Genomic DNA, 26653 nt, shown 5'->3' with positions numbered 1-26653 from the left:
GCAACTTTCAATATATATTGTTACTTCACAAAGTAAGAAATATGCAGCAATATTCTTCTAGTTATACCACTCACAACCTTTGTGTTCATTTTCTCGTGTATTTTATCCTATATGTGTTATAAACCCCCTTGTTATATTATTTTTACTGTAAAAAGTCAATAGCCAGATGTGATTTCTTCACACATACACACATAAACATGCACATACTATTATAAAAAAATAATTACCCTTTATGTTTACTAATATATTTACTCCTGGTGTTTTTTCATTTCTTCCTGCTAATTTATATTTCTATGCGGCATAATTTTACTTAAGTATAAAGAACTTTTTTGGAACATTTCTCGTAGTGCATGTCTGCTGGATAAAAATTCTTTAAGTTTTTTTTATCCTGCAAATTTCTTTATTTCACTTTCATCTTTGAAGGATAACTTTTGCTGGATATGTAATTCAAGTTCGACAGCTTTTATTTTTCTTTCAGTAGATTAGATGGTATTCTGTTGTCTTCTGTCCTTCATTGTTTCTGATGAGAAGTTATATATTATTCTTATCATTGTTCCACCGTATGTAGTGTTTCTGTTTTCTCTAGATGACTTCAAGATTGTCTATCTTTGGTTTTTAGTACTTTGACTATGATATACCTAGCTGGTTCTTGTTTGTTATCTCAATCTTGTTTGGTATTCTATGAGCTTCTTGGATATTTAAGATGTTATTTTTCATCAATTTTGAAAAAAAATGTTAGCCATTATTCCCTCATATATTTCTTCTGCTCATTTCTCCCTTTCTTCTCCTCCAGGGATTCCAGTTGTTCGTGTCAATGGTTTGCTGTTATTCCACAGATATCGGACACTCTTTTCTAGTTTTTTACTTTTTTTCTTTCTATTTGTTTTTAGATACTTTCTATTCCCTGTTTCCAAGTCAGAAATTCCATTCTCCACTATAGCCAGTCAACTGAAAATCCCTTAAAATGAAGCCATCATTCCACATTTCATTTCTAGCTTTTCCATATTTCCCTATTTACAGATTCTATCTCAGTGCTGAAATTCCATATCCATTCCTTCATCTAGGACATCTCTGGGATTGGTTCTGTTGACTCTTTAACTCTTGAGGAAGTTTCCTATTTTCTTTCTTTTTCTAAGTCTTTTGTTCGTTTATGTAATTTCTGTTTGAATACAAGTTACTAGATGTACAAAAGAGAAACTGAGATAAATTATATTAATGTCCCCAAATGGGAATACTTATTCTTCTATTAGACCATTAGTATTTGGTCTGGGATTAATCTCCTGTTAGATTGATCTGGATCTGAGCTTTGTTGTTGTTTTAGTTATATCAATTTACCACAAATTTCACCTTGTTTAAGAGCCAGATCACAACCTTCTCTTTATCAGAGCTTTCAATTATGTGTACCTGGGTAGTCTGTCCCTGTTCTTCTTCCTTAACTCCATATTTCAGTAGGTTCTGTGTACTGGAACCCTGGCAGGCGGAGGTGTTCTCTCTTTTGTTTCTTGCCTATCACAGCATTAGAGGGCCAATGGAGGGGTTACTCAGTAAACTCAATGTCCTCAGTGCCTGTGAGGTTTATCTCAGTTATTATCCTGGCCCTCCCTGCACTATACATCTAGGATTGAGTGGAGAGGGGTGTCTCATTCAGCTTTCCTGGCCCTCCTCCAGTGGCATGTGACTAATGATTCCTACTCATTGTAAAGCCCAGAGCGTGGAGTTCTAATTCATACTTCCTGAGTTTTATTTACTGTTATATCTTAGACTTAGGCTTGAGTACCATTATTACAGGAATAATAGTACTCAATATAATGTGAGTAAAATATCACCAATGACATAATATTCCAAAATTCTCCACATGCTTGAGTAAGCAACAATTGCATATATGGCCTGGTTAAACCCAGTCTCCAACTTGGAGGTCAGAGTTTGTTGATGGTAAATTTTCAATGAAAGGTCTTCAAAGAGTCAAGGGGCTCTGGTTTCAAGGATGGAGTATTTGGTAATGGGAGAAGGGAAAAACGTTCTCTCTGTCTACTCATTTAAATGTTAGATGATTGACTACCCTCTGAAACTTCAGAAACCTGGAGTTATAACCTACAGAGCCAAAACAGGAAAACTGCAAAAAATTTATCATCTTAAAGTGGAGTATAAGCAAATAAGCCATTGCATGCTGGATTATGATTCATAAAAGGCTTTTATTTAATATAAATGTGTTCATATTTCTCTGCATATAAGGATCCTCAACAGAGATGAATTCACACATTTTTCTTCAGTTTTTGCTAACTGTAGCTTTGGAAAGGATAATGTAATATTAAAATACTGGGTGAGTAAAAGTCACTGTTATATTTAAAATATAAATTTCCCGTCTGTCTGCTTTTTATATTTAATGTTAAGATCCTGTTGAACTGGGGAGACTTTTTTTTTTTTTTGCACAAAATTGACATAAGGAGTTATGTGTAGGTAATATCCAGTGAGAAAAGCATAAAAACCACAGAACTTGTATATTTTTCTAACCCTTTGTTCTCCACTGTAATGCATTTTGGAACATCTTTTGTGGGTCATACTTCCAAGAATCTAAGGACAAATTCATTATTAGCTTAGTGTTATATTTTACTAGGTACATTTTCTTAGTAGATCACAAAAAAAATGCAGTGGCCTCATTGACATCTTATATACTTCTAGGGTAAATCTAGAAGAACTGTTCTCCTATAGAATTAAATAGGTGAATTTGTTCCACAGTTATTTCTTCCATGCGTCTCATTGTGTTTCATCACATAAGAAGTGATGTGATTATGGGCTTTAGTCAGAATGTTATTTTGTTCACTTAAGATTCATTCTCAGGAAGGTCGGACGAATTTGAATTTCATACAAAAGCTTTCTTTATGTGCTTCAGTAACTCTTCCCCTTTATATAAGAGAAAATCTTCTTGTTGAAGAGATCTGCAGATCTCACCAATGCCTGTGGGACCTGGACTAGCACCAGGGAGCCTTCACTGAAGGCTGTTTTTCCTATGCTTCATTAATGGGAGGGCTATGTGTTTTTCCCAGAGAGAAAGTTAGTGTTGCAGTTATTCCACCCTTCCAGAAATTTGACGCTGAATAAAATTGGCCTTCATCTCCCACTAGAAAACCTCTGAGTTTAAAAAAAAATGTGAATCTTATTCTTGCTAAGAGATAATACGGTAGACGGGACAGAACACAGGTTGTGAAAACAGACTAGCACTCTCTAGCTCTGTGATGTTGAGCCAGTTACTTAGTCTTTCTGAGCCTTGCTTTCTGCACCTGTAAAATTTAAGATAAGCATAATACCCACCTTGTAGTGTTGTCTGAGGATTAGAGATAAGGTTTATGATGAGTGTGGCACTTAGTAGGCACTTAATAAATGCAGGCTATTATGACAGCAAAGCATAGCATCAAAAACAGAGACTCTGGACCAGACTGAGGCCAAATCTTGATCTATACTAGCTGCCACTTGAAAACTTGCTTAACTTCTCTATACTTCAGTTTTTCATCCAAAAATTAGAGATAATAATGGTACCCACCTCATCGGAAGGCTTAAATTAAGTAATACATGCAAAGGACCGGTATTTGACACATACAGTAAGTACAATGTAGATATTTGCTATTATTCTTTTTTATTCTAGACAGCCTAGGCCAGGGTTGGCTTAGGAGATTGGAAACCATCAGAGGTCTCAAATAAATATCAGTCACTTCCATTAGTCTACAGCAGATAAGCGTTACTGGCTGTTTTAGTCCAGATACGTGTGAAGATAAAGCTGGCTTTAATGACATATATCAAGAAGAATAATGGAAATAACAACTACAGTTTATTGTGAGTGTACTATATGCCAAATACATGTTAAGCTTTTTTACAAATATTAGCCCAGTTAATTCTCACAATTACTGTAGGAGTTAGGTACTGTTCTTATTTTCATCATAGAGTTGAGGAAACTCAAGAACAGAGAGGTTAGTTGGTGTGCTGAGGTCACACATTTAGCATACTACGAGATCAAGACTGACACCTGAGTTTTTAGTTGCAGAGCACATGACCTTGACCATTCTGCAACACGGTCCACTATTTCTGCAGTAAGTGGAGAACCTGGGCTTCAGGCTTCCTGTACTTCATGACTTTTCAATTTGATGGAGCAACTGAACACTATAGACAAATAATTCTAAGACTTTATGATATACTCCCATGCTATTGTCTTTCTGATTAGTGGTGGATTAATTAAAATCAAACAAGTTTTGTGTACATGGATCTCTTATTTTATAGATGAGGAAATAGAAGCCCAGAGTGTAAGACAGAGTTTTCTTAAAGCCCCAAGACTAGTTAGTAGGGGAACTGAGACTCAAACCCAGGATTCTTGTTTTCATCATTCCATCAAGCGAATAGTTTGAAAAGTGGAAATGACAGCTTACCTTGGACATAGCTAAATACCGTTTCTAATTATCATGTGCAAACCCATAACAAATGGTGCTTTATTACAATGCATAGTCCTTACTTTGCAAGTGCAAAGTCATGCTTTGCCCATTACCAATAATATAAATATTTTTGCGGGAAGGAGAAAAGGAGCTTCAAGCTTCCTGGGAAAGTAAAAGTAAATATCACTGGAAATGCATGCCAAATATCCTTAGTTAGGAAAGAAGCCATTATACTATCAATACTCTTTGCCCTAAATGGCATTTCCTCTGCTGCAATCACAAACACCATCTGCAGTTGGTTCCTCTAAGAGGTAAAGACTTGAAATTTATAATGTCTGGTGCTGGCAGTCTGAATGCTGAGAAATCTCACAGTACAGCTTAGGAAAAACAAGAGTGCTGTTTCTGATTCAGAGAGACATACAGGAGCCATTCTTGACCTGTGCCGACTTTGTGTGCTCTGGTTGCTGGATTCAGGGAGTGATATTCCCTAGTAAATAACTGTATCATGGACTTCACTAGTCTTTACTTGTTACTTTTCTGTTAGCAGTGATGGGAAGTATCCATGCTTCTCCCTACAGACTCAGAAGCTGTCTTCTCACTGCCCTGTTGGTACAGTATCATTTATGTACTCAAGATGGTCCCCTTAACTCAGGAAATTATAAAATTGGGGGAAAAAAGGACAATGAGTGAAAAATAGGTCTTATTTCAAATACATTTTTTCCAATCCCATCAAATCTCATTACTTATTTTCGATAGTTCAGGTTAAATGGACACTCTATTCAGACTAGATGGCCCCTGTGATGTTTTCCAAATCAAGGTGAGAAACAAAGCAAACCACAACTTGCAAAACATATTGAACTATTACTCATAAAATAGAAAAATTGAAGCAAGCCATGATGTGCAAGACAAATGAAACTCAAACTGTTTTTAAAGAAACAAAAAAAAATTTTTGAATAATTTAGATTTTCAGAAAAGTTTGCAGAGATAGTACGGAGAGTTCCCATATATCCTTCATGTAATTTTCCCTAATGTTAATATCTTAAAATACTATGGTACATTTGTCAAAACTAAGAAAACAGCACTGGTACATTACTATCCACCAAAACCCAGACTATTTGGATTTGACCAGCTTTTCCACTAATGCCCTTGTTCTGTTCCAGGGTCCCATCCAGGATACCACATTACATTTAGTAGTCATGTCTTAGTCTTCTGTTGTCTGCAACAATTTCTTTGTTTTTGTTTGTTTGCTCAGACTGTTTTAAGAGTACTTCCGCATGGCTCATATGTCCCAAAGATAAGACCACTGACTATTCCAGAAACTCAGTCTACAAATTCTGACCAGAATTTGTAAAGATCATACTTATAAAATTCTGCCTTAAAAACTACCTCATGACCAACCTCAGCTCCTAAAACCTTATAAGCACTCCTCACTAACTCTCTCCTTTTGAGCCACCACTGAGACTCTGTCAAGGAAGTGCTTTCTTTTGCTCAGCATGTTTCACATGCCTAGCCTTTTATGACCAATAGGTTTCTCTGGTGGTCTTTGTGGTGGAGCTTTGAAAATGGAGTCCACGATGATTCACTCATTCACTAAGTGCAAGAATCCCTTCTATAATATCTGATAAGTGTTTACCAGCTCTGCGTGATCCCCACAACCCGTCTTTGAATACCTCCAGTGACAGGGCACTGATTACCTCCCAAAATAATTCTTTCTATCTAGTTTTGAACAGCCCCTATTGTTATAAATGGCTTCATCAAAGGGAGCCCTAATCCATTTCCTTGCAGTTTCTCAAGATGTTGGATGGAAAGTATGCTCCATCTACAGTCCCACTCCAGTGGTGTGGAAGGAGTCAGACATACTTGACTGGTCCAGTTTTATTCAGGGAGAATCACTTGATAGCTGTCTGAATTTGGGCATGTGATTCAACCTCTCCTCTCCAGGTATCATAAGATTATTATGAAAGTGAAATGACACGACACATGTGAAAGCATCTAGCACCCTAACAGGCACAGAAAAAACTCTTATTAAATGATAGTTCATCGGGATGATCAACTCCTGAATACCCAGAATGAAATGTATCATTTATGTTGTATTATATTCTTTGTTCTTCCTCACAGCAGTGAATTATACTTCCCTTTCCACTAATTAACTAAAAGACTTAATTTTATTTTTCTGTTGACCTTTTTTTTTCCCCTCAAAGTTTAATTAAGCTGTTACTGAACAGAACTGAAGTGTTAAATAACCCGAGAGGATCAGTTCCTAACATTCATGAATCCCAAAAATTGCCAACATGTGAGATTAGTCATGGCAGTGGATGGAAGAATTTGGCAGGGATTAGCAAGTACCCCTGCTAATCAACAGAATATGCAAATCAGGCCCCTGCTTGTGGCATTGATCTAAATCTCCATGGCAACACGGGGGTTAGTTATATACATGTGAAGAAGTGATTTCAAAGCTGCAAAGTATGATAGAAGTCACTGCAGTGAGCATCAAGGGAAAAAAACTGAGAAGTATTTCCACTTCTTGAAGAAATTCATACAAGTTCTTATAAATTTAGTAGTATCTTCACTTTCCTGGCACCCCTATTACTAGAATGTTAATTGGACATAAACAGGGAAAAAAGCAAAGAGGGAGTAGAAAAAGGTCAGAAACAATCCACGAAATATATAATCTATCTATCTGACCAAATAACTATAAATTAGGATTATTTGCCTATCTGTATGTAGCCGGACTGTCTGGATTAGTATTCCAATCCTACCACATGTTAGCTGCATGACCTTGGCAAATTTTTAATCTCACTGTGCCTCATTTCACATCAATAACATGAGCATAATAATAGTTCCTCTCTCATAGGGTTGCTGAGAGAATTAAGTTAACTCTGTAAAGTGTTTAGAACAGTATCCCGTCCAGAGTAAATGCTCAAAAAAAAATATAGCTGTTATTGTTATCACTCATCATTATTATCGTTCCTGCTATTTGGTCATGATACTGGAACATACACTACCTTTCAATTTTATACCCTGTGAAGAAAATACAGGGCGAGAAAGGTTATATTTTCCATTTCCTAATTTTGTTTGTGCTGGTAAAGAGACTTGGAAATGTCAGCACTGGAGAGCTTTTATAGGTATTATCATTTTCAATTTCAGTAAAACACTTAGGAAAATGGTAACTGTGATTTTGGTTGAGTCACAGGATCCAAGTAAAGCCACATTATTGTTTAAACTCTCATCAAAATCTAGGAGCAGGCAGATGTCTGTAAAATGCGATGTGATCAAAATTGAATTATGTTACCTCAGAAACCGGTCACCTTTTGCTCTAATTAATGTCTCGGTATATGTGTCACTCTAAAAAACAAATCCAGGCCCCGGCACCCTCATGGACCAATTTTCTTAGTGGCCTCATCTCATTTCACCTTGCCTTTCTCTGTTGGCTGATTAGGTTTCTAGTCCAAGCAGGATAATTGCAGTAATTCAAGTTCGGATTTAATTTTCAGTGCTTACATTTGATTGGAGATTATTCTAATAGATACTGGGCTACTTGCTTTATGAGGTCAAAATTGTTGCTGGTTTTTTAAATGCAAACAAACTCCTGTCGATTACCACCCAGTGGTTCAAAATCGTTTTGAGGCAGCCTAATGGTGCTGAAAGGGAATCAGGCTAGGAGTAGGAAACCTTGGGTTTGAAACCCTGCTGGCTTCCTCTAATATCTGACTCCTCTCTCTTCATTCCAATGCCCTTTTCTTTGTTTTCAGTTTTATATTTCTGTACACTATTTTGTAAACAACTACAGTCGCTCTTTGGGATGAGGTAGGGCCTAAAATGATTAATAAACGGATCATTTGTATGATGTTAGGGAAACCATGACCTGTTGGTGAGAAAGTTTTCTATTCTGTAAAATGGAGCTAATTAAAAGCAACTCTGACTACATCAGCTTCCATGCAGATCAAATAAGACAATGGTTATAAAAAGGGCTCTGTGAAATCTTGAAGTGTTGTATACCTGTAAAGAATTATTTTAGTATCAGAATTTGGCTAAAATATGAAGCAATCTAATTACTAACCTTTCTACAGAAAACCACTCTCCTGCTGAAGGTGAGGCCACAGAAACCACTGCAGGGAGAGTCAGTAGTGACAATAAGCAGAGTAATTTCATATTCCAGGAAAGTTGTAACATAAGACCATATGAAAGAGACTTTAATATAAATATCTTCAAAATGTTCAATAGGATGAAAGAAGGAATAGAATCCATAAGGTATGAACAGTATATTGTGAAAAAAAATAGCAGACATATTAGAAATATGAAAGAAATTATAAAAATTATATATGTATATATGTACATGTGAATATGTATGCATATATACATATACTATATATTAACATATAGCATATGTGTATATACCAATGAAATAAAAACAAAATCAAATAGACTAAACCCAAGTAGAGAGTGGATGAATGAAGCACTCAGATTTTATAAGATAAACAGATGGAACTAGGGAGAAGTAAGGAGTCATGGAGGAGAGAATGGGCTCTTAAATACAGCTAATAGAAGTTTCAGAAGAGTAGATAGAGATCTAGGAGAGGCAGTAGATGAAGAGTTGATGGCTAAATTTCCAGAATTGAAGAAAAACAAGTGAAAAATTAAAGAAGCACAATTGAAGAGGAATGCAGTGAATAGGAATATTTTTGCATGTTTGAAATATATTCAAATACCAACCAAATACTAGTTGTCTCTCTCCAAAGGGATATTGTAATCTATGTAGAAGAATTACTAGGACTACACACACATAATATAATATGCGATGTAATATGATATGGTATATAATAAAATCAGAGTGAAAGATGAATCTAGAGTAAGGAGGTAGAGATTATTGTTAGACAGCTTTTTTTTTTAGAGAATCTTGTCTATGAAGGGTTAGAAATATTGAACAAGAGCTGAAATGAGCATGTCTGACATTATTTTATGTTGTATGAATAGCAAAGTTAGTACAGCAACCTTCTGTGTACACTCACCTGCAAATGACAGGGGGCTGTTCAATTGAGGGATTCTCCAAAGCTGTTCCCTTCCTTGAAGCTATCCCAGCAGCCTGTTCTGTCATTTCAAATGTCACCAGTAGAGACGCTCTTTTGTAATAGAATAGGATTTTATGCTTCCATAAAATCACTCTTAGAGTGAGTCAATTCCCAGGGGGATCGTGAGGAATACTAGTACACATTAACTCAGCACTGATGAAAGTATTTAACTAGCTGTCTTAGTGGAAAGCAAATGACCTAGGGATGAGATATAGGAAAGGGTGATTTTAATGAAGGAGAAAAATTAGAAAAACTGGAAGCCTAAAGTCTTGTCTGGCAGAGCAGTTTCCTCTGGAGCCTCATAAGGACAGTGGGCATCTGGGCTGAGGTGCTGGCTTTATAGCATTGTCTGAGGCCTGCCTGATGTGTGTACACACACACACACACACACACACACACACACACGTTGTTTTGGTTCTTATAGTAAAATGGAGCACTGTTATTTCCCTCAGTAATTAAGTATATTTTTTTCAGACCGAAGGATACCAAGATTCTGACCAAGAAAGTAGGCACTGGAATTTTAGGGGCAGGAAGAAGAATGCAGGAAGCAGGAAGATTTTTTAAAATATATTTTTTAACATATTCAAATACCAACCAAATCATAGTGTCCTTGTTCAGTAGGAATATTGATGTCTACATAGAGAAATTACTAGGATTACCTGGCTTGAACAGTCATTTTCTCATGATATTTAATTCATTTGTTAGCTTAAAGTTTTATCATCATCATAATAAAATTATTTAATAACTGCCCACATGGGATCTCCAAGCTCACCCCAGTTATTACAGGAGGAGAATGCTTGACTCACTGCGGCATACATTGCAATTTAATTTTTATTTTGATTGGCATCTTTCCAAAGGGATTATTTCTAATAACCCCTCTGCCAATGGCAGTTGTAAATCAATAAACTACTGTGTAAACTACTGTACACTTGAATATCACTGTTGACAATATGTGCTGAACATGGTCAGTGGGAAAGGCAAGGCAATTGGTTTCCAAGCAAGAAATAAATTCACAAATGTCCATCAGAATATCCACATGGCACATTTTATTTCTCCTAATCTCCAGAACGCTTCATGACCATGCCAGTAAGAAATATTTCACAGAAAATTACATCCTGGAGAATGGAGTCAGTTTAACCCAGGCTTGAAGTCTGGCTTTACTCAGTTTCATTCCCTAACATTCTAGCTCTTCTTTCTCCTCCAAAAATTCATCTTCAGTGAGATTTTTTTTTCTGAAGCAGAACCCAAACTCTGCCTTCCTGTGCCTTCTGTTGGGTGCCCCCCAACACTTTGGACATTTGGTACCACTCTTACAGTGCTAATCAAATTTTCGTTTTAGCTATTTACTTCTCTTTCACCTTCATTCGAGGCCAGGGACAGTCACTGGAGAGGCAGTAGAGCAGTTTTAAGAACATGGGATATGAAGTCAGAATGCATGGCTTTGAATCCTGGCACCATCACTTCCTACCTAAATGAACTTGCTAACCTCTCTTTGCCTCAGCTTTTTCATCTGTAAAATGGGGATAAGCTCATAAGATTGTTGTATTAAATAAGTAAATAATGGCAATATACTTAGAATAGTGCCCAAAATATAGTTAGAGCTCAATAAATAAATTATACTTGTTAGTACCTTTGTATCTTTCAGGACATGGCTCAGTACATGCCAGATAGTTCTCAGTAAATCCTGAATGAGGGAATGAATGAATGAATGAACAAACAAACAAACAAGTGAATGAACAACTTGGCCAGGACAAATTTATGTATTTAACTACTCTTCCCTCAGAACTTTTCTCTAAAATGAGATTGTTAATTGAGCATCAAGGCCTCTGTTAGGAAATCAGGTTCTAAAATTGTTTGAGTTCTTCAGTGGTTGCAGGAGAATTTACTAAATAATTTCAGTCTGTTGATTATACTTTTAGCTGTTTGTCACAAGAGAAAGGGTAGAGCGAATCAGTTAGAATGGATATTAAAGAAACCCCTGATTGCAAAAGGATAGTCATGGGCTTCAGACCATAGAAGTGCATACATTGTGTCTAGTATTTTTCTCTCTTTTGTCTGAACTCAAGCTTCCTGTAGCTGAAATCAGATGGCACAAAAAGGTATACAGTATGGACACCCTGTATGAAAAGAACCGAAAGAATTGAGAATGCTTTCACTTCTTGTCTCTGTTAAGTAGTGATGAAGATAAAGGCCAGGAAGTATGCTTTGGGTCTCATAGCATGCTGAAGCTCTAGATTACCTGTGTCAGACCAGGTGCCTGTGTCAGAGTACTCCCTGGACTGAGAAACCCAGAATGACATAAAGCAGTGATTTATAATCATTTAATTTTAGTGAGAAACATAGTCATGTTTCCTTTAAATATCACTCTAAGAAATTCTTAAAAGTATATGAACTATGCTCATAACTAAATATAGGTCATATCTATCTAATTTGTTTCCTAATTCAGTTTTGTTAAGAAAGAGAAAAAACATAACGGACTTGAAAATCATGCTATATTTCAAATTTTCTGTTTCTCAAGCCAAGAATTAGCCATATTCAGACACCACTGTTCAGCAACCCAAATTCCAAACAGTGCCAAAAAGGAAAAAGTATTTAATGGGCTGACCTTGTATACATAAATTGTACTGGCTGAGGATCCTTGATTTAAATACTGGCACTGCCACCTCTGTGAAGTCCAGGAAACCATAAATATATCACTTAGTCTTTCTAGACTTTACTTTCCTTACTTGTAAAATGGCAATAATGATAATACCTACCCTAGAGGTTGTTGTAAGGATTAAAGAAAAATAGAATTGCACTTAACAGGTTGCTTGTGCAATTATAACTACAGAATTCATTGAGTGTTATTACCATTTGAAACACTAGTGCCTAAAACAAAAGTAGAGAGCTTAAAAGCCATCTAGGTGAATGGATAAAGATGTGTGTGTGTGTGTGTGTGTGTGTGTGTGAGTGTGTGTGTGTGTGTACATACACACAATGGAATATTATGCCATTTGTGACAACATGGATGGACGTAGAGGGTATTATGCTAAGTGAAATAAGTCAGACAGAGAAAGACACATATGTGGAATCTAAAAACAAACAACAACAACAAAACCAGACTCATAGAAACAGAGACCAATGGTCTGGTTACCAGAAGGGATGGGGTGAGGAATGGGTGAAAAGGGAAAGGGGAGTATAGTCAATAATATCGTGATAAATTTGCAAGGTGAGTGATGATTACTAGAATTAGTAGGCCAATCACCAAGATAAGGTATAAAAATATCAAATCACTATATTGTATACTTGAAACTAATATAACCAATATAAGATTGTATACTGACTATACTTAAATTAAAAAAAAAAATAATGTTAAAGTCTAGCGCATCTGCATAGTTCTCAGGTGGATCATGGACCTGTCCTTTTCCCCTCCTTAGAATCTGGAGGCTATCATTTCCTCTGAATTCAGCAGATTCTCCTGACCAAATCCTGGTTAACATCTGAAAAGAAATGTGTTAAGATCCTTAATCCTGAGTGAGCCCAGAAAAATTTTCTCATTACCTCTCTGCTCCTTTAAAAAAAATGGCAGCTCTTGAAAAGAAATTGGTGGAATCAGTGCCATTGTCAATAGGAAATCAATCCAGAATTCCTTATGTTGGCTGTGAAGCCCACCCCCACATGCTAAGTAATAATGAACATTACATCATTTGCAAACACTGCATTCCCTTCCTCAAATCCTGAGTTTAGGTCACCTTCCTCCAGAAATCGCATTTCCTAAAACAGCTTAGATCCAGAAAAATTACTGATTGTCTGCTTTTGCCTCCAATCCTCCATCATTTTTCCCTCTAGCTTTTCATTTAGATTACTTAGTTCACTGGGCAAGAAATGAACTCAGCATTACAGATATTTTGCTTTGAGTCTTGCACATTTTTAGTCTGCCATAAATGTTCCATCATAGAAACACCTCATTTATGTTTTTTAGCCACCAGTCAGTTCATAAAATAGCAGCCATTCTTCCAGGATCTTCAAATATTGAATAAAGCTGAACAAACTCACTTAGAGAAGCTGGTGCTTTTGTTGGCTCTGGATGCTCTGTCACCAATGAGGTAACCCATTTGATTAAGAATAAATTTATTGTATCTACAAAGTATTTTCCACATGTTGGATGAGAGAAACTTTAGAAATTTGGCGTGACTGTCTTGACTCACATGCTTCAAGTTCACCCAATATGATTTTCCAAAGTCAAAGACAGGACCTCAAGCTTTCTCAGTAATGGTACTGCTTCCCCTCTCCCTGTGACCAATCGATATTGCAGATCATGAGCAATATCAATAGTACATAGTGTAGCTTTTATGACAGAATGAGAGCCTTGAGGGAAATCAACTCACATACTCACCAAGATAGATAAGATTTCTGTTCTATTCACAAAAACTTCTATAGGAGAATCAGCAATTATGGTATTTAACAACTTTTACTGAAAAGAATGTTTTCTTTGTGCAAAATTTAAATCTTTACGTATTGGAGCTTAAGCTCATCTCTTTGTGTTCTTTCCCTTATGATCAAGAGAGAAACCTCGACCCCAGCAATCTAATATTTCTCTCCAGGTTTTCTTGATTAAATGACCAAGCAGGTAATCAGATGCCTTGAGCTCTTTATGTTGCAGCTGCTATGGCTAATTAAGTGGCTGAATTCATAGATACGATTAATACCATCAGGGTGCTTTATGGTTTTAATGTTCATAGGATTTTTCTCCTTAAAGAATCAGAATTAATCAGTGTGTTCCCAATTGATTTTAAATATAAACCAGAGGTGGCTTTAGTGAATTCTATAGTTTAAGTATTTAGAGAATGATCTCAGAGAGGGGACACAATGAAGACTTCAGGTTCCTTGGCTTTTCATCCTGAATGCAAATCTGGAGAGCCAATCAATTTCCAAAAAAAAGTGGTTCTGAAGACTTTTGTTTCTGGAGAATAATTCCCCCAAATTATCAGACTAGGAGAGACTCATTGCCAGCTTTTAAATGTGTCAGATTGTTACAGAATACAGTAGTCACTCTTTCTGTTCCTGAAATTTCAGTATGACATTGACAAGATTCCCTTCAATTGCATTTTTTCTTTCTGCTTGAAGTTAAGTGGCAAGAGCCTTTGCTAATGGCTTTTCTCTAATCTCCTCATTTGTATTTCTTTCCAGTTGTTTCTCTGGGCTTCGGACATAATTAGATAGACCACAAAAAGCGGTACTTGCTCCCCTGTCTCTTAAATACCCACTCTGCTGGCCTACCCAGTTAATGGTGAGATCCCAGTGTTGCTCGACTTTAGTGCATTTGAACCTGCCTCCTTGTCCTCCTTTTGAGCACATTATCAGTCCTTGACCTGTAACGGTCATTCAGATATTTTGATGAACAGTCAGTGAAGATGGAGAGCAATCTGGCAAGTGGCTCCATTAATGTTTATCTTCACGAAGGAAGGGTGTTTGAAATTTCTCACTTTCACAGTATCAGAGAGACAGCTAGTTCCTTCCTGCTCAAAAGTTATAGAGGCTGCTCCTGATTAGGCCGTAAATTCTCTCATTTTTACTCATCACAGTCACATCTGTTTGGATTTCTGTCTCTCTCCTGGAGATGCCTCTTGAGAGTAGGTCCCCTCAGCTTCTTTACAGCTCATCTGAGGCCTGCCAAAAGAGATTGGCAGAGAACGATCAGCATTCTATGCTCTGATAACTCACATAACTCTCTCTGGAAAGAATGCTAAAACCTGGTTCTCAAGTGAACCCAGGATGAATAGAGCCAAAGAGACTTCTTTGTTTTTCTTCAGAATCCATTTTAGAATTTATATTCTGGTGGGGTGGGAAGGGAAAAGGGAGAGTGGAAGTATGAGGAAGAGAAGATAAAGAGTTTGGAGGAACAGAAGCATATACAAAAAAAAAAAAAAATCATAGGCTCCCAGAGCCAAAAAGACTTTAAGGAACATTCATCCAGAGGTTTTCAGACAGTTTGTTTTTAATATTGGAATCTTTTATTTTTATTTTTAAGAAATCATACAACAAGCCCCAGTATATAAAATAGATGAAAGCAGAGGTGCTATGGTTGAATTGTCGGTGAGGGAACTTGTATCCCCTCCATGAACTCTTCGTGCTCTGTAGAATATAATTTGAAATCCATTAATCGAGTCTACAGGATTACTTTAAAGATGGGAAAAGTGAAGCCCCAACAGTAGAAATGACATGCCCAAGGTTATTCAGACAGTTAGTGACAGAGACAGGATAAAAACATATGCGTTCTGTCACCCAGGCTAGAACTATTTGTCAATTGAATTGGAGAAAGGGGCTATGGATGCTTCCTTCTTGAACGGTACCAAGGAGAGTTTGGTGGACAGTGCAGTGGCGGGAGGAAGTCTAGGAAAAGCAAAGGAAAATGGACTCACGCAGCATACAGGAGTTGAGAGCCCTGGGGTTCAGGAGAGAAAATTGAAACTTTAGGAATCTGGAGGAGACCCAGAAAGTTTCATAGCAAGGGTCCAGTGTCAATTGGGAAGTACAGAGCAAGATAGGACAAAAAGGCACTTTGGAAATAAGTGTCAATGGGAAGTTCTTTCTTCCCTCCTCCCCCACTAAAATGCCACATTCGTGGTCTGGGGTGGTAGTAAGACACAAAGGAAAGGCAAAATATGCTTCTCTAGGGTGAGCGGCAGTTCTTTCTTTCATACGACTTCCTAAGATGACTGGGGTTGTGGCACAGTTCTCCTTTGAGGACTTGAGAATTATAATTCACACTCTGCTCTGAATTTGAAAGTACCTAAGAAATACACACGAGAGTTACGAAAAGATCAAATTATCTGCTTAATTAATAATTAAATTGGTTACACAATATGATTTGTACCTAAAGTCAAAATGCCCTTCCTCTAATTTTCCCCTGGATAATTCCCCAACTCTAGTCACAGGCCTCTGTGAGTTCTCTTAGTGGAGGAGAGAGGAGAAAGCATGTGGTCTTTAAACAGAACACAGAGAGTTAGAGGCCCCCCCATGTCCACTCTCACCGATCACGTGTCATTTCTTTCCTTGTCCGTGGAGACAAAATAATAAAGGGGTGATTTAAAAAGGCAGAAGTACATTTTATGGACAGATGGGGTCATGTGGCAGGGAGAGATTCTGGACCCCCTATGCACCCCTATTATTTAAGATTATAAAATTTAATTGTGAGGGAGAAGTTAGAGCAGTAAACATATTTGTAAACACCCATAGAATTGTCTACTTTTCAGCTTTGGCCCAGCAGTTCCATCAGCATCAGGGTTAGTAACAGAGCTGATGTATTTACAAGTACCATTTCCTCATTCTCACTCTTCCCAAGTTCTAACCCTTGCCTGAATCAGAACTTTGTCCTTCTTTAGCTTTTTCATGCCTGCTTTGGTTCAGGGCCTCAAGAAAGAAGCAAGAGGAAAGAAAAGCAAGGCCCTTGGGGCTGGTGCTCCTCAGAAGATAGAAACATGCAGAGTAGGAATATCTTAACTGTCCATCCCACACCCCAAATATTTGGCCCCGGTCAGAGATTCTTCTGACCCTTCTTTTGGTGAGATTATTTCCCTTCAGGGTACTTGGAATTTGAATCACATGCATTGAGCCAAGAAACATTCTCCTACCCTTTGGAATCAATATAAACCAGTCATTCATCAATTATTTTCAATAAAGTTTTATTGAGCATAAATTGTGACAGGAACTGTGCCTGGAGATCGGAATATGGTGGTGACGGAGACCTAGTCGCTCAAAATCCAATGGGAGAAAGCTAGGACTTTCCCCCCATGAATTAAAGTGTTAAGAAGTAGATGCTTGAATTGACTTGTCCTCCTACCTCGTCCTCTTCTTTTGGGAAAGCCAAAAGCACAAAGATATAGACTAACCTGCAGGGAATCTCAGACCATTTAGTATCACTTTCCTTTAACTCTCCATCTTGCATCTGCAACCTTCACCCCATTCTGCCTTTGCAGACACAATAGTGCTTCTGATGGGGCACTATCAAGACTGGGGAGAAGTAGAAGGGGAGGTGGCAGCAGTTCCCCAATGGAGCTCTGGAAAATTCGGAAGGGTCAGGTGATTCAGCTCTGATGGACTAAGAAGCTAGAGTTTCCTAGCTGGGAGCTCAGGCGAAAAAAAAAAAAAAGGGCTGGATTCTGGGCATTTGGTTTTGCATCTACACTTATTCTGAAAAGATCTGGAAGAGGTGGAAGTCCAGTAAAGAGAATGTAGTGGCAGCTCCAAGATAGAGCAGCCCTACTATTGGGGTCATCCCTTTTGGCAACAGAAATCAAGTAAAATAGTAAAATGATCATGTCTGTTTGAAATGTTTGAAGGTAGGGATATGGGTGGACCATTCTGTGTTGCAATCTTGACCTCAAAATTCTTTGTTCTGCAAATTTAAATGTATAACAAGGGAAGGATAGAGCTTGCGAATTGAATGAGGCAAGCAAAAAGCTAGACTTGATTCTTGAATTGGAGGGAGGCTGGCTGCCTGAGCTTGAGGAGCAGGAAAAAAAAAAAAAGTTAGGGGACTGGAAATGGGCTGCAGGTTAAATAAGGAGGTTCGGCTCTGCATTTCCCCAATATTGCTCATGGTGCACGACTCACGCTCTCTGCTTGGATCCCAAACACGTACGGAATGATGAGGGGACGTAGAAGAAAAACGGAGTTTGGACCGCACAAATTGGCCCGAAATGAAAAGTCAGCAAAAACCACTGGGTGGCAGCGTGGTGTGCGGGCGCAGCTCTGCAGTGCCTGCTGCTAAGGCAGCTGCTGCTGCCGGTGGGGCTGAACTGGTCAGGAAGCCCCGGCCTCTCCCCTGAATGGGTACAAATGTCGCCAAGCGAAATACCTCAGTAGGGGTTATTAGCGAGGTTGTTGTGAGTTCGAGCCTGGGGCAAGTGGCTGGCGAACTTCCCAGAGGCTCCAGCCAGGCCGTAATCTGGCTAGCTGAGAGTCAAACACTAATGAAACACCCCACCACCGCGCCATCCTTCATCTCCAAGCACCCCGCCCCCCCATCTTCGTTTCCCCAGTGCAACTACCTCATCCCAGTACCACCTCCATCACTGTTTGTTCCTGAAGCTCCTTTCAGGAACAGGAGGGGAGGAAGATTTGGTGATGGGGCAGTACCTAAGCCCCTACAGGTGTTAGCCCTAGAAGCCCGGCGAGGACTTGGCGGCGGGGAGGAGGCCCGCGGCCCAGAGCCAGCGGGCTGGGCTCCGGGAAGGAGGGGCCTCTGGCGGAGGGGGCCTCGGGGAGGCTATCGCGATCTTCTGGAGAGTGCCTGCGGCGACGGAATTCCTGTGCTGAGACTGTGCCGCGCCCAGAGCAGCAGCAGCAGCAGCACCAGTAGCAGTAGCAGCAGCAGCAGCAGCAGCAGCAGCAGCAGCCGCAGCCACAGCCGCGAAGATGCGAGGCCATTACCTGTTTGATCCCCGTCGGAAAGCTGGCACGGGCCAACTTTTCCCGATTGTCACGCCAAGAAGTTTCAAGGACTAGTCGGAGGCTCAGAGGGGCCAGGGCGAGGGCGCGCTCCCCAGCGCGCTTCCCCCTTCCCCCCTCCCTCCCGCCGCCCTCGCTCCCGGCCTCTCTCCCGCCTGCGCTCTCTCGGCCCGCCTCTCTCCTCCGGCCCCCTCCGCGAGGCACTGGGTGGGGGGTGCCACCAAACTCCGACCAGAGCCACTTGGACGTGCACAGTGTCCTCGGGGCGCAGGGGCCGAGCTCACGCAGTCGCGCAGTTCTGCCTCCACCCGCCAGTCTCGCCTTTGATCCCGGCCGGGGGCTGTGGCGTCGGCTCAGACCCAGGCAGCCCGCAGCCCGCGCAGGAGCCGGACCATCGCCGGAGGAGCTTGAATGGCATGCTGAGCCCACTCCTCGGCTGAAGCCCGAGTGCGGAGAAGCCCAGGCGAGCGCAGGCTAAGAAGCCGAAGGCGGCGAAGGCGCGAGACAGAGCGAGCGAGCGACGAGGGAGCGGGCGGAGGAGGCGAAGCCAGAGAGGGGCAGCAAAAGAAGTGGTGGTGGTGGGCGTCGTGGCTATGGCGGCGGCTATCGCCAGCTCGCTGATCCGGCAGAAGAGACAAGCCCGCGAGCGCGAGAAATCCAACGCCTGCAAGTGTGTCAGCAGCCCCAGCAAAGGCAAGACCAGCTGCGACAAAAACAAGTTAAACGTCTTTTCCCGGGTCAAACTCTTCGGCTCTAAGAAGAGGCGCAGAAGGAGACCAGGTCAGAAGGGGCTCTTGACTGGTTTTGTTTTCTTTGTTTCATACTTTACAAGTATGGAGGGGCTGGAGGGCGTGTTGGTAAGCGTAGGTGAGTTTGTCAGCGGCCCATCTTACACGGATGTGGCCACCTAGCCCGTGTGCGTGCGTGGGAAGCGATTGCTTTTTCTCCTCCTTCGTAACGGTACCAGGCTTGCTGCATTGCCACTACCATGGGACAGGCGCAGAGACTGGGGGCATACACTGCCCAGGTGGCGCGCCCTCAGCTTCAGGCGTGCCACATGTGTGCATGCCCCTGGGTTTGGGGCGGGCGCGACCCAGACATGGCTGTGTGTGTGTATTTGTGTGTGTGTGTGTGTGTGTGTGTGTGTGTGTGTGTGTGTGTGTGTGGCGCGTGGAAATTGCAGATGCGGAGCTGAGGAGACACCACTGTCTCCTCCATCCTCCTGGAGGAGAACCCAGGGAATCCCTCCCTTATCTTTATCCCCGAAAGTCTGACCCTTCCCCTCCAGTTTCCTCCGGCTTCCGCTATCTAGGCATTCTGTTTCTTTGATCACTTTTAAGCTGATCGGGACAGACTTAACTTGTGGTGCAGCTTTAAATATTTACTGGAGAGGGGGGAGTGGATTCCTAGAACCTTGTGGCAGAGAGTTTAGTGATCTGATTAGAATAGTGAAATTGTGGTCACTTGCTACTAAAATGCAGGATTGAAGAGAGAATTTAAACTCATAGCCAGAGTGTGAGTCCTTTGGAACCTATTCAGTGATCAGAGTAGTGCGGTGTTCTGGTGCCAGGGTAAATTCACTCAGTTCTAGGTGTCAGGTTGCGTCAAGGTAGACCTTCAGGCGGACGTGCAGCTTACTTGGCCATTAGCCAAACGAATCTTTTACGTTTTTTTTTCTTGCTTTGAACCATGTAAATGTTGCAGAATTTAAGACTTATTTAACAACCTGTTATTTCTCTATTTATGTGTTCTACACACCCTGGAATGGAAATGCAGACAAAAATTTTCTGTTGGCTCAAAGTTTTTCAAGGCATTAGCTGTAAATTAGACTTGTTTTAAAAAGGCTTAAGTAGTTGCAAGGCGTAATTATGTGGCCCGAATAATCATGTGAATATTATTTCAGTGCAGGTGTCTGTATTCAATATCAGCAAATTTTGGGTAGCATGGCCGTTACTTTATTAATCTATGGTGATTCATATTTGAAAATCGTTTAAGTTGAGAACACATTTTGGAGAATCATATTTCTGATATTAAATTTGAAAATAAGTATGAATTAATTTTCTTTTCTACCAACAAAAACCCTGCTGTTTTTGCACTCATTTCCCCTATGGATAATTAACATGCTGGGGTATGGTAATGGTTGTTTTATTCTTTCCTCCTCCTTCTTCTGTATCATGGCTCAATTTTCTAAATTTCAGTCCTTTGATGGGGTTGTAGGTTATTTATGCATTTTGACCTTCTAGAATGGAGAGGACTATTTATCCAAATTGCTGTGATTCAGAGGGAAATCATTGCTAGTGTGTTTTTGGTCCATGGTTGGCAAACCACTCTAAATTATCTTTGTATTTCTTCTTTTCCTTTCACATGAAAAGTGGCACATTGTTAAAAGGCAGGATATGCCATTTGCCAACCCATTCTGAATACTCAATGAGATAAGAGTACCAGTCTGTTAAGTCAAAGGACACGCTATCAGAAACTGTAGCTGCTGTCAGAAGCTTTATGGCTTTACCGATATTACGAGGTAGAAATCAAATGTTTCTTCAATTTGGAGATTTATTCCGAAACAAAGTTTGTTTTCTTTCTCTCAGAGGATTCTTTAAAAGTGTAGCTTGACCTTTTCCACTAAAAGTTGTAAATGAAATTAAAATTTTGAATTCCTAGTCTTTTCTATGAACTATGCACAACTTAACAATTAATCCAAACCATCTCTCTCTTTACAGAGCCTCAACTTAAGGGTATAGTTACCAAACTATACAGCCGACAAGGTTACCACTTGCAGCTACAGGCAGATGGAACCATTGATGGCACAAAAGACGAGGATAGCACTTACAGTGAGTGACTAAATAAATAGTATATCTCAGCATGTATTTGACATTGTGTTTTATTTATTTCTTTAAGTAAACTCCTGCTAAATCCTGAAGTGAGTACAAAATATAGCCAACACTATATAATTTTGTTAACGCAGGTCAACCTAAAGGAAATTGAACATGAAAATATCTAAAATTGTGAACTATAGCAAATAATGTCATTTCCATGGTGATCTGGATAGATTTATGGCTGTCCTTTGGATTTTATTACTTTTTTCTCACAGAAAATTTATTCACCCACACACTGATCCTGAAATAGCACTTTATCTCTACTCTTAAGAGCTAGTCTCATCCCAAGAGAAAGGAGTAGTTTCATGTCATGAGAATTCATCATTACAGGCTTTCACTTCTGCTCCCCACTCCACACACACTGATAACTCTGAGAGTAATTGGGATTTTAACATTGAGATACTTCCACAGGTGAGTAAAGAGATTTCTTTTAGTGTTTTATTTTTAACCATGGGTTAAGACCAAATTGGAGATGGTTAACGGTGAAGCTAACAAGGAAACACATCAAAAATAAAGTCAGTTTTATTTCTAATTATTGAAGTACAGTAGTTCCAAGATGCTACATAACCTTTATTACATATACTTTATTTATTTTGAGTAATAAAAACAAACTCACAAATAGTGCAGCCCTGTCTTCAGTGATAATAATTGGTTTTCTTGCAATTTATGATTTCTGCTAACCTATTAAATGTTCTCTGAGGCTAAAACACCTAGTTCTGACCATTCGTTCTCCATTTTCCCTGATTTATATTGCATTTCCCTCAGTCTGTGAGAATTTCCCAGAAATATTCCCATTTTTGGCTAAGAAAAAGACCAAGGAAGTCCAGTCGGAATGTTAACGAGTCCTTTCCCGCATTTGTAGAGATGTTGGGCTATAGACAGCAAAGCCATAGACCAGGATTCCAATGTTAAGTGTTAGTTTCACCCCTTTTAAGAATGCTTAAGCAGTGACCTCAAGAGGAAATCACCTTTAATTACCCTTGAAGAAAGCTTTGTTGATACCAAGGATGAAAAACATTCATATTGAATGGTTCTTTACTGTTTTTGCAAAACGCATTGTTATCGCTGTGATATTAAAATATCCTAGACATTTTTTATGCACACTCTTCTATTTGAAAAAAATTAGTCAAGTGTGACTAGAGGGTTTACTATAATCATTTAACAGGCAGTAGTACATGATGATCAGTAATAAAACATTCCCATAAATTGTATGTATAAATCGGTGTTTGGGGAAGGAATTAGGGGGTATAAGCTGCTCTGTTTTCCAAAGTACCTCAGCAAAATTGATCAGTTGGGGGCTATTTAAAGGAAGCTCATGATTAAATGCTAATGAGTCTCACTCACCCAGTCAACATTTTCCCCATTTATTTTTAACATCTTCCCCATTTTGAAATCATAAAAAAAGTTGTTTTGGGTCCAGTGCTCATATGTGTTTCCTGAAAAGGAAGAAAATAAAAGAAAATTCATTTACTGTGCCTTGTAAACAGTGATATGCCAAATGCATCAAGATCATACTGTACGTAGTCATTTTAGGATATATATATATAATATATATATATATGTAATATATATATATATTCATACACATACATACACACAGATACACATATATGTATGTAAATCAAGGCTCCATTTTTTAGTATGTAGCTTTAAATCACATAGTAGTTTTTATTCTTTAATTCTTCATATGCATAGCTTCTGCCTCTGGTTGTCCTTATAACTTTGACTGATATGCATGGCATTTCTGTGTACTAATGATATTGTAAGACCTTTCAAGAACATGGCTTGATAACCAGAATCTGTGTTTAGGCAGAATGAAATAAAGAAAGGTAAGTCAATCAATGGTAAGCATTACTATAACATGAAGCATGCTGATGAGAAATATCTCCAAAAAAAATAGCAAGTCTGTGGGACTTGACTCTCTACCCATGATGGTAAATGTGACCAGAGGCCAGGGAACTAGTTTATCTTTCCAAATGAGGATATTGTAGGGCATAAGTCATAATGGAACAAGAATGTTTAATGATTAAAATGGTCATTAAAATGGCAGTCTAGCCATGCAAATTTTTCCCCTAAGAGCAAGCAATTTTCATAGCATTTATTACTTAATTAAATTATTTTAAATGAGTGGAGCAAGGAGGATGAAGTGTTTTTTTCGACTATCACTTCTTCATTTATGTAGTAGTTCCTTAATATGTATTCCTGGTATTATGTTTATATTTTTCTTATTTTTATTAATTTTTAGTATTTTAATCATACTTTTCTCATTTAGTTCACTTTGATTAGTTTTATGATATTTTAATTCTGACATAAGAGGCAAGATCATTATAAAATATCAGTTCACATTTACCCAGATACATCTATTTCTGGAAATGTATGTTTGATATTATGCATTTAAGATGACCTCAGATAGAGTTATTATAATGGTAAATGTCAGTCCAGTAAAAACTCATGAGCAAATCAGCCATTGTAAATTATGTATTTCCTGAAAAGGAAATAGATGGTAGATATTTCATGGCAGCAGCTTTATTGTATCTCCCTTGTGTCTACTGAGGGCTATTTTAAAAGAATAGACAACTTTTCCTTTAAACCTACAGTATGTATTACCGGTTCAATGTGTCTAATTTTTCCAATCTACATTAAGATATATTTTTATTAATTACGCCCTTTGAGAAATTGACCTTAGCCAAACTGGTGAAGTAGGATGGTCTCAGTGTTGTTTTCGGCAAACACTCAGTGCCAACTGTGGGCACGTCTCTGGGAAAATGTTCCCTTCAAGGTAGAAGGAGTTTGTTTTTATGTCAACACAACAGAGAACAAACAAGAAATAAAGACCACTTTATTTATTAAAAGCTTCTTCAAAACTTTGATGAAAAGAGATTTTGGGTACTTGGTGAATGTGTTTTAGATACATAAATAAAATCAACTGTTTTCTTCTCATATTTAGAATATTTTTATCCAAATCAAAGTAATATCTTAAGTTCATGAAGAAGTAGTCCGGGTTTAGTGAAATAAAGGCATAGCAGAAAATATTGATTCTGTCCAAGCTCATCTCTAATATAATATAATATCTTTGTATTTTTATCTGGAAAGACATCCCTTTAGACAGACTTTAAACCAACCAAATTTATGATCTCTCTTGAATGTCTAAAGAAAAGATTGCACTAGTATAACCAGACACTTTTTACTTTTACTGTTTTCTTCAATTTTTTGTTTAGAGTGGTGATTGTAGTGAGAAATTCATGTTCTACTCTAGTTAATACCGTTATTCAAGAATAGATAATCCCACTCATGTATTACTGATATTCTTTGCTTCTCTTTCTCCTGTTGCTATCTGATGTTTGGAATTTAAGCATTCTATTCCTCGTTAAAACCCACATCAGAGAGCGGTTGGGGCATACAGGGAAAATCAAATCAATCTCTTTCTCTCTGCTTGTTACAAGCTGCATTAAGAGAAGTAAGGAGGTTCAGAGTATTGTAAAAAATGAAGTTCTGGAAAACAATTCTGAATTTCATTTATCATTCCCCGTCATCTATTAGTATGACTAAACTAGGATTCAGACATTCTGGTGGTCTATTTGTCTAGAGGTATGCACTGGTATGGATTTTAAACAAAACCCATAGGAAGTTTTTGGTTTGGTTTGGTTTGATTCTTTTTTAGATTTCAGAATTCTTAAACTATGAGCTTTTATATAATGGGATTGTGATCTATTACTTTCCCCAAATATAATATTATCATGTTTTCACCGTATAGATTGCTATCAATCTAGAAATGTGTGTTGGGCACCTGCTATGAGCAAGGCATCGTCAGCAGAAAGAGATATATACACGATATGCTCGAAGATCTCAGTCTTCTTTCTTGCATATTGCATTGTCAAATATAGCATGAGATGCTGGCTTGCAATCTGTGCAATTACTTTCCTTTACCTCACATAACAGAAGGGCACAGCTTTTAATATGATGAGTATTGAATAAAGTGCCATCAGTGGCATGTGGTAGGAACACTTGTATTTTGAACTGTACAATATGTCCTAGCTCCTCTTTGGTAACACCCCAATTTTAAGGAAAAGATACATTGTAGACTCACAAAGGAATATTAAATTGTTCCTTAATATTTCTCATCCATATGATCCCATGTACTACAGCAGAATCTATATACACCAAGATAAGAGATCTCAGAAAAAACTGCTTACCCATGGGGTGACTCCTTTACATTCTTGTTCATAGACCAATTTATCATCCTCAAAAAAGTTACACACCAAGACAAAAATCAACATTGGTCTAGGACTCTTGAGAGAAAGGTGCACATACTATTTTCAAAAGATGTGTGTGGCAAGCACTACGTTTTAAAAATGTACTGTTTTATTTTTATTCATGATGTAGGAGGGAGTAGACAGCTGGTAGGGGGAGGACACCCACTTGTTTTCTCCAGTGAGTGGTGTGTGATTGTGAGGAGAGCCTGGGTGTAAGTTTCATGCAGTCAGACCTTCAAATGGAGAAATGAAGGCCTCTTTGGCACCAGCTGGCTGCCCACTTACAACTATTTTGCAAAAAAAAATAAAATAAAAATAAATAAATCCATCAAGTTCATTATTTTTATTCCTATAAGCATTGTCCCTGGAGGCTAACCCTATCTTGGAAAATGTTGATTTTTTTAAGAAATACTACTCTGGGAACATAAGAATATAAAATGCCTTTTTCCCCCCAAGGCCCAGATTTATTTTTGGGATGTTGCATTGGAAATAATACAGATAATTTAGATTAGGGAATTGGACTAGTGTCTTTTCTAAGATTCTAGGAATCTCTCCCCAACTAGTAGATCGTAACTGTCTCTGTGAATTTTAGCAGTTATCTTGGG

At 38.7% G+C, this 26653-nt stretch overlaps 1 protein-coding gene across 3 annotated transcripts in view; it reads left to right on the top strand.

Annotated features, from left to right (window-relative positions):
- FGF13 (fibroblast growth factor 13) overlaps nucleotides 1-26653 on the top strand; it is a 472409-nt gene that overhangs the window by 387010 nt on the left and 58746 nt on the right. For 2 of the 3 annotated variants that reach the window (XM_011377603.1, XM_011377605.1), the window contains one exon: nucleotides 21640-21750. In XM_011377603.1, coding sequence (XP_011375905.1) covers nucleotides 21640-21750 — 111 coding nt within the window. Of the gene's footprint in view, nucleotides 1-19144; nucleotides 19700-21639; nucleotides 21751-26653 lie in introns of those variants that run through there. The other variant, XM_011377604.1, reaches the window with a different exon arrangement.

This window comes from Pteropus vampyrus, unplaced genomic scaffold (assembly GCF_000151845.1).
Source record: "Pteropus vampyrus isolate Shadow unplaced genomic scaffold, Pvam_2.0 Scaffold318, whole genome shotgun sequence".
Classification (NCBI taxonomy): domain Eukaryota; kingdom Metazoa; phylum Chordata; class Mammalia; order Chiroptera; family Pteropodidae; genus Pteropus; species Pteropus vampyrus.
Note: the sequence above shows the minus strand (reverse complement) of the source record. Positions and strands in the feature narration are given on the sequence as shown.